Source organism: Myripristis murdjan, chromosome 24, assembly GCF_902150065.1.
Source record: "Myripristis murdjan chromosome 24, fMyrMur1.1, whole genome shotgun sequence".
Taxonomy (NCBI): Eukaryota; Metazoa; Chordata; class Actinopteri; order Holocentriformes; family Holocentridae; genus Myripristis; species Myripristis murdjan.
The window spans coordinates 2,657,733-2,666,669 of record NC_044003.1 but is presented as its reverse complement, the minus strand read 5'-3'; the positions used below and the strand labels follow the sequence as shown (position 1 = coordinate 2,666,669).

General features: G+C 41.9%; 1 protein-coding gene across 1 annotated transcript in view; it reads right to left on the bottom strand.

Moving 5' to 3' along the window:
- Nucleotides 1-7,815: 7,815 nt before the first annotated feature.
- Nucleotides 7,816-8,937, bottom strand: part of LOC115356571 (NLR family CARD domain-containing protein 3-like) — a gene marked incomplete at its 3' end in the record, with an annotated part of 111,967 nt that continues 110,845 nt past the window's right edge. The window contains exon 19 of the mRNA XM_030047785.1: nucleotides 7,816-7,912. Coding sequence (XP_029903645.1) covers nucleotides 7,816-7,912 — 97 coding nt within the window. The remainder of the gene's footprint in view (nucleotides 7,913-8,937) is intronic.

Below are 8,937 nucleotides of genomic sequence, written 5' to 3'. Positions count from 1 at the left end.
CTTTCTGTCTGCCTGTCTGTCTGTACAGATAGATAGATAGACAGACAGACGCAGCAGAACTCAAAATGCATAGCGCATGCATATGAAATATCTATTGTACAACACATAGATCCGACCCAGCAATCTGACTGGTCAATCAGACTTTTAGAATGTGCTCAAATGAGCATGACAGCATGGCTAGCCGTGCTCACATGAAAAATACCATATCACTGAATTTTATGGCGCTTTATTTTCATTTTTCATTTGTATAATAAAAATAATGAAATGCCTCAGCAGAGTCAGCACGGACAGTACCTGCTGAGGCAGATTCAGCACCAGGACAGTACCTGCTGAGGCAGATTCAGCACCACGGACAGTACCTGCTGAGGCAGATTCAGCACCACGGACAGTGTCCGCTGAAGCAGATTCAGCACCATGGACAGTACCTGTAAGATTTGATTTGTACATTTTTTAGGGTTAGGGTTAGAGTTGTGAAAACTGTTTTTAGTTTTTAGTTTTACTTTATTTCAGAGGCAAATTGAGAACAGGCTGAAAAGGTGATTCGCAAAAGCCCCCGAAAGGTGGGGTTGAAATTATATAACTCTGTTCAGCCTTAATGTGACTGCTTACTGTCCTTACTTTTGCTGCTTAGCCACATTAATCGGAGCTGAATTGGAGTGACACCCCCCCCAGCTGAAATGAAACATCTGACAGTGAGTTCATGAAAAGACAGATGTTTGTTGTGGCCGAAACTGGAAAGCAGTAGCCTATATTTAAATATAACTGTTCATATAAGTTGGTTGTAGATAAAAATCAGCTGTGTTGGTGAGTCCTTGTCACAGCGCCTGTTAGATTAAAAATGACTGAGAAGGCGGCAGAAGTAGGCCTACAACTATCAGTCCATTAAAAAATAATTTCCCAGCAGATATTGTAGTTACAACATGATTGAGCTAGCAGAGCAGTTTTGTGTTGCTATGTGAGGTATTTATTAAGTTTTGGGGAATCATGATGTCTAGAAAACATGATAAGCTCAAGTTGGCTGCTGACAAGGACTAGTTAATGTCAGATCTCATGTATTTCCGCTGAAACGGAGAGAATACTAGCAAAAAACTTTTATTTTTTTGAGAGCGCGATGCCCACAGTATGAATACATTTTGATTATACATTTTATTTTGTTGGTAATAGTTGTATAATCGCATTATTACAAATAATAAAAACAGTCACGCCAACATGGCCTGTATCATGTATGACATAGCGGTTCACATTCACCTGTTACAGCCAACCGACTTCAAATGTTTCTTCCTGCCACTTTAGGGCTCACTCACAGCTAAGCGGCCGGCATTGTTCTTGCTAATTTTGAAATTGTTTGGCATCCATATTTGTAATTAATTCACTCCGACCAAGATTTTTTTAACAGACTAACATTAAGTCTCTCTCCCTCGCACGGCACGCGAACATCAACATGTTCCTTGATTGGGATTGGTCAGGTTTTTGGCAAGAGGAGTTCGACTGGTTAAAGTAATATCAGGTAAGCCAATAAGATGCAGAATAGCCCGGGAGTCATCACAGTCATTTAATGTGATGGAGATTTAACTTATAGAGAGAGAGAGAGAGAGAGAGAGAGAGAGAGAGAGAGAGAGAGAGAATATTTAACTTAAAAAGACAGTAATACAACGTTTCGTGTTAAAAAAAAAAAAAAAAAAAAAAAAACGGCCCAGCTGATGATCGGGGCGGGCACAGCCCCCTACAGCCCGCCATTGAACATGGGTGTGGAAATCCTCCTCTGCTATAGAATCCTGGAAAACAATTCTGACAAATACAACAAGCTGGGCTGTGGTCATGACAACCAGGGTTGATCCAACTGTAGTGAAAAATATTCACAGAGTGACAAGTGTAATGGACTGTGATCAGATCCTGTACTATCAGTCACTCTGCCAGGGACAAGGAAGGGTACTGCAACATGGACTGCTTTTCTCCATTCATTTCATCTCTGCAACACACATAGAATATGTGTTCGGAGTTTGTCTGGATTATCCACTGCATGAGCTGTGGGCCTAGTCCCTCAGCAGACAGAAAGACATCTGCTTTAGGTTAAGTTGCCAGAATAACACATATGAAATAAAAATACATACACTTTTGTCTTTAACATAAACATAAAGCAACCCGGCAAGGCAAAGATAGTATAGCAAAACAGCAAAACTAACATGAATTCTACATGTTAGCAAGACAGAGACAGCATTATTTTGGGAACAGCGTATTTTTCTTCCCATATTAGCCTAACACACAGCTAAGCAGAGTAACATAATCCTAACAAGCATAAACTGTTGCCACCTCCTGGATAAGAGCAATCAACACTGCTAACATTAACATACACACATTTACATGCCTGCAACCAGTTGGGACCAATTACTCACAAAACTAATAAGTTACAACTACCAATTACTTATGTAAAAAAGTAATTTTGATTACTACTCAATTACTGCTGCAGAAGAGTAATTCAATTACTGGGGAAAGTAATTTTTATGATTACTTTTTTCTTTTCTTAAATCCTCTTATTAATGCACATATTTTTGCGTTGCTGTTGCAGTGTGAACATTGCTGTCAAATTTCATCCATCATTGTCAGTGTTGGGCACGTTACTTTGAAAAAGTAATTCATTACAGTTTAAAGTAGTGATGTCAGTTAGTCAGGATGGGGAATTAAACCCGTGGTCGTGCAGGTATACTCTGAAAACAGTACAGGGGACGGCGGTGAAAACAAGCGCGCCATCTCAAATCACCATGGCAACACGGCTAAATTTCAATGCCAAAAATATCCATTACTAACCATCAGAATAAAAAAATATGGCGCAGCCACATAAGAATTTTATCATTAATCAAGTTTTATCACTTTGTGCACATTGGATTATCTATTTATGGGTAAATAATTATGAAATACCGAATGCACCGCGGAAAACCAAGTCACCCTCAGCAGAGAGAGAGAGACATCTGCTGGAGGGCTACGGTAACACAACAAGGACATACAGCCTGCAGTGAACCAAACTCCTACAGGGTTACCACAGAGACAACCTTAGTAAACTGACTCAGTGAGGACGTCCTCTGACAGCGACTCGATCCTCCTCGTCACTTTTGCGGGGCCAAGCGGTTCACCACTGAGTGCACTTTTGATGTCGTCTTTGTTCTTGAAGTCGCTGATAAGAGTTTCGGCGATCGTGACCGTTGGCTCCTTGAATAAATCGCGATCTGTAAAAGGCTTCTTGTGTTTGGGCAAAAAGTTACGTACACGAAACGGTGCTTCAGTGGCAGCCTCATTTTGAGCAGCAGATTCTGTGAAAAGCGATTACTGGGCTTTCAACCCCGATTTCAGCTCCTCAACTTTCCTTCTTCGGGGGTAGCATCTTTAAATTTCCTCTTCTAGACAGTGCTTGTGTTTGGTGGCACAACATACATACACACTTATCTTTCACCGAGATAAAAAGAAATTCCTCTTCTCATTCTGGAGTGCGATATATTGACCTTTGCTCTTATCTCATTGGTCACTTGAACGCAGCATCTAGTACACTGGGAAAACACACACACACACACACACACACACACACACACACACACACACACACATATATATATGTATGTGTGTATATACATATATATATATATATATATATGTATCTACACACACTCTCTCTCTCTCTCCCAGTAGGCTACTGGAGAAGATGCCAGAGCTGAATACAGTCATTATTGTTCCTAAATAGGCACATTGCAACAAAACCATGGAACTGCTTATTATTTTTAGTAACTCAAATACAGCAAATCCAAATTATTTACAATATATTATATGTTATACAAATGGCTCTAACAATGTGTTTCTCATGACAATAATCACAGAGTCCAGTTTAATTTGACAAGCAAGGTCCTGAATAAGCCCCTTCCATTCATGGTTCCTCACATGGTGGCAACTAACTCTATGGAGGAAAGATGTGTTGTGTGAAGGAGGAGGACTAAATGTAGGAGATGCTTGACTTGGTCTGGAGCTGCTGTCACAAAGTCAAGTTGGACAGAAATGCTGACAGAAGTGGTGCACTTCAGAAAGCCGTCTGTGGTCGTGGCAGGGTTCAAACTCTCTTGTTGCTCTTCACCACCTGACACATTCACCTCTGTTTCCAAATCAAGTTTTGGCGTTTTGTAATCCTCCAGGCACACATCATTTAATCTCATTGCAATATACTATATACAATATACTATATAAAACTGATTCAGTACAGCTGCCTCAACAACCAGTTCAGCTAATCTTGTAATTCTACCCATTCTCTGTCAACTTATATCATATTTTGCTAGAACTATACATGTTGGAGTTGGACAGAGAGCCTGACTTCATAGCCTTCTCAGGAACAGTTAAAACTTTACAACACAATTACTATCCCACATCTAATGCACATAAACAGCACAAACCAGCCTCGACTAACAATCTATGAGAAGGGCAGGCTTGTTTTTTCCATGTTTGCCTGCAGCTGTAGTGTCCAAATTGTTTCATGTTGTTATCTTTGGTATAATTTGTACAAAAAGGTCACATGGTCAGGCATGGAAGTCGGCTAGTTAATTACATGTGTGCTGTCTGTAGCCCAAGGGTTTTTCTGAGTGATTTCTGGGATGTTCTACTGCATTTTTAGAAGATGCAGCTATCGAGCTAACTTTAAGGTTCTTCTTTGAACTTTGAAGGTCTTGCATGGACCACCTCACCTATCTGAGCTAATCACACCATACCGCCCTCTTTGCTCTATCGATGTTGGTCTCCTTGTCGTTCCTTCAGTCAACAAAAAAACAGTCGCTGCAGAGAATTTGCCCACCGAGCCCCTTTTCTCTGCAGTGGCCTCCCATTACATGTTAAGGAAGCAGGTTCAGTTCAAATCTCCACATCAAGACTGAAAATCTGCCTTTATTCACTTCAGTGCAGCGTATACCCAAGAACTTAGTCGGGTCCAACGCCTCTTTAACATCCCTCTAACTCTGCTGTTGGTTTCTTTTAATTATTCTTTTATTTGCTTGCTGTATGTTTTGTCCGATGTTTTCCTTTCAGTTGTAAAGTGTATTGGGACCATACTGCACGCTGATTCAGCATGTGAAATCAAACTGGTTGATTGCTCTGCATTTTACATGATCATTTTTGTTGACTTCATGAGAAACAGTTACAATAAAATTTGTAAAAAACAAAAGTGGATGAGAGACACTAAATGATTTTCTATAATTAACCGTAGGCAGTGATTTAATAAGTGATCTATTGTGCTGGTCATAGATCTTCAGGTGGGTCGCTCCGAAGACATTAGAGAAGGATTTCATTCACCTGGACAGAGTCAGAAAATCCTTCTTTGCACTTGTAAACAAGGTTTGCAGTGTGTCAGAGAGAAGGCACGTAGAAATCAAAGAAAATCCCACACACCGTCTCAAACTCACAGCTAGAACTTTATTTAACAAGACGACATTACAGTCTGCTCAGGATCTTCCTCAGGTGTGAACAGCAGGTGACTGACACGTTCTTATACAGGGCAGTCACCTGCCAAAGAAATGTGAAGCACCACAGAGGTTTAGTAACAACATTAACAGTATTAACGGAATACACAGTCAAATATATGTATCAATAACATATAACATTAAAATATAAAACAAAACATCTCAGAATGATCAATGATCAAACTTAAAACCCTCATGGAACAGAACCTGTGAAGTCATCAAATATAAGCATCAAGTAAAAAACAGCAGGCTCGGCTTCTATATAAAGGTCCTAGAATTATGAATATAAACATTGAGAGTCAAAGTGGCAGAGCCTGAACACAATTCAGTGAAAGAAGAAAACCAGAGCCTCACATTGAGAACTAATTCGTCATTACGTTCATGTGGGAACAGAGTTTTTAAGGTGTGTATCCAGTACACTTCACCCCCTTTTTAGAGGCAGTGATTTTGGCCTCTAGGTGGCAGACTGACCTGTTCTACGTCAATGAAACCGAGACTAGAAATATGACTGGAGTCACTGAGGTGGACAGCTACTGGATCTTCCTGTCATTCCTACAGACGCGACTTTTGTGTTCACTGCTTCACTGTTTGAACTTTGTAGATGTTTCAGCGACATGTGCCAGGCCACAAGGAGCAGCAGATAAATCACATGGTGGAGGCTCAGGTGATGCTGCTGCCAACAGGACAGGATTTCCCTGCATGTGGCCATGAAAACATCACATCATGTGTGTGTGTTTCTCCACACAGGAGGCGACTCTCACTCCTCAAATGTCACACAGAGACACTGAGGAGTCATCTACCCAGAAACCAAACCCCGGGTACAGAGGCTCAGTGAAGGTGCTGTTGAAGGTGTGGAGGTGGATCAGTGTGTCAGAGGAGACGCTGTAGAAGGACACAGAGCCAGCAGGCCAGTCCAGATACACTGCCACTCTGTTAGAGCAGGAGGGGACAGGGATTTTTGTACATCTGTTATTGTGTCTGACAGTGAAACCACCACCATGGCAGTCCAGACTCCAGGACTTGTCATTCCTGCCAAGCGCACAGTCATCACTGTTTCCTTTCCTGCTGATTCCTCTGTAAGTCACTCCTAAATAAACCCTTCCCTCCCACTTGACCTCCCAGTAGCAGTGACCAGTCAGACCATCACTACACAGCATCTGCCACCAGTCCTCAAACCTCTCTGGGTGATCAGGATATGGCTGCTCCTCTCTCACTCCTGTCACCTTCCTGTTGTCCTCAGACAGGACGAGGTGTCTGTTTGTTGTGTTTGTGTCCAGTTTGAGTTCACAGGAATCTGATGGAGAGAACAAGACACAGCAGACCTGCTGTGGTTATTATCTGCTGATTTATTAACAGTTTGATTATTGATTTGTTAACACTTTGATGATGACACATTATGTCAACCGTCCTCTTCATTAACAGCAGGATCTGAATGAATGGACGTCACAAACTGCTGTGGAAATTCACTTTACATCTTCAAGAGCCATTTATAAACAAACTAAATATATCTATGCATATTGTCATTCATCCAGGTCATAGGCATCTCAAGGAAATTGAATCAGATCAACTGGACTTAGTTTGTGGAGTTGTGAACAGCCATGACCCTTTCCCTTCCACCAACTCAGCTTCACTTTTCTGTTTAGAGTTTTTAAAATTATAACTGTGGTTTTATTTACTAAAATATGTGAAATATGTAAAAATTAGTTTGTAAAATGTGTAAATATTCATTCATCTTCTAAACCGCTTATCCTCACTAGGGTCGTGGGGGAGGGGGGGTTCTGGAGCCTATCCCAGTGCTCATAGGGCGAAGGCAGTGAAACACCCTGGACAGGTCGCCAGTCCATCGCAGTGTGTAAATATTAAAGGAATAAATATTGTCTTTGTGGTGGAACATCAAATGTGATTTTGTTTGGTTCAACAGGTAAAAGCAGCTGAGAACAAGCAGCAGAAACTGCAGCTGCAGCATCTAAACAGCTGAATGTTTGCTGCTTTGTGTTCAGGAGTCAAACTAAATCCACACTTACACTTCCTCAGACCTGGTTTCAACCACTTCTCTCCACCATGGTCCACCCTGGAGGAAGAAACAGAGTCAGAGCAGCAGATTCTCTTTGATGATGGAAACATGGACAGTAAATAACCTTCCCTATGAAGGATTTAGCAGACCACATCACTCATATCCACCATTCAACATGAAACAATATTCCTTAGCCCTCTAAAAGACACTGTGTGTGATATAAGTGTGTGTCTCTCCATACCTGAGAACCTCCAGTCTCCAGGTTGGATCCTCCAGTCCAGCAGAGAGCAGCTTCACTCCTGAGTCTCCTGGATGATTGTAGCTCAGGTCCAGCTCTCTCAGATGGGAGGGGTTGGAGCTCAGAGCTGAGGCCAGAGAAGCACAGCCTTCCTGTGTGAGCAGACAGCCTGACAGCCTGCACACCATCACAAACACAATCAGTCCACCACATCATCTGCTTTGTGTTTTCATAAAACCCCACACAGGTTAGGAATCTGATCAATGACATGAAGCTGTGTGTAAAGTACAATTTAAACATACAATATGTAATATGTTCTGTCGTGGTCCAAATATTCATAAGTTAGTGGGGGTTCAAGTGCTGTTGATCAATAGCAGTGGGTGCTGAGATTTAAGCTCTGAAAACAGACAATCTGATTTAGCACTTCATTTTGTTTTGGAGAATTAGAACAAAGGCCTTAGGGAGGATTTTCCTGCTGGTGATGCTAAAGGAAATGTCATAGGATCACCTGGACCGGGACATTTCATGCTACAGGAAACATGAATGTTGTCACCAAGTTTCATGGTGATGCACCACAAAGCTTTGGAGATTTGCTGCTCTGGACCTGCTGGAACTGCTGAGCGACCGACACGGTGACGTACAGGCCTCTGTTTCACAGCAGGGCAAGAAGGGATGAAGCCAGAAACACTCAACAGATGATCCTGATATGGATCTTACATGGTAAAACTTTACAGATTCAGGATCACTGAGCTGAGAGCAACTGCTTTGAGTGAAGGGACCTTAGTATGAAATGTGACAAATCAGTCAGTGACTGTAAATGGACATTACCTGAGAGTCTCCAGTCTGCAGTGTGGACTCTCCAGTCCAGCAGAGAGCAGCGTCACTCCTGAATCCTGCAGCTGGTTGTTACTCAGGTCCAGCTCTCTCAGACTAGAGGACTGGGAGCTTAGAACTGAGGCCAGAGCTGCACAGCTTCTCTCTGACAGATTACAGCCACTCAGCCTGAAGATGAAAAATACATCAAACTACTTTTCTCTTGTGGAGATAACAATATGTTATGTGTTAAATATGTCCAGTTATCGATGAACCTACACAGATTTCTTGGAGGCTTTGACCAGTGGCAGCAGCCCCAGAAGAGCCTCCTCTGAAGCAGAGTATTTCTTCAGGTCAAACACCTCTAGATCTTCTTCTGATGTCAGTAA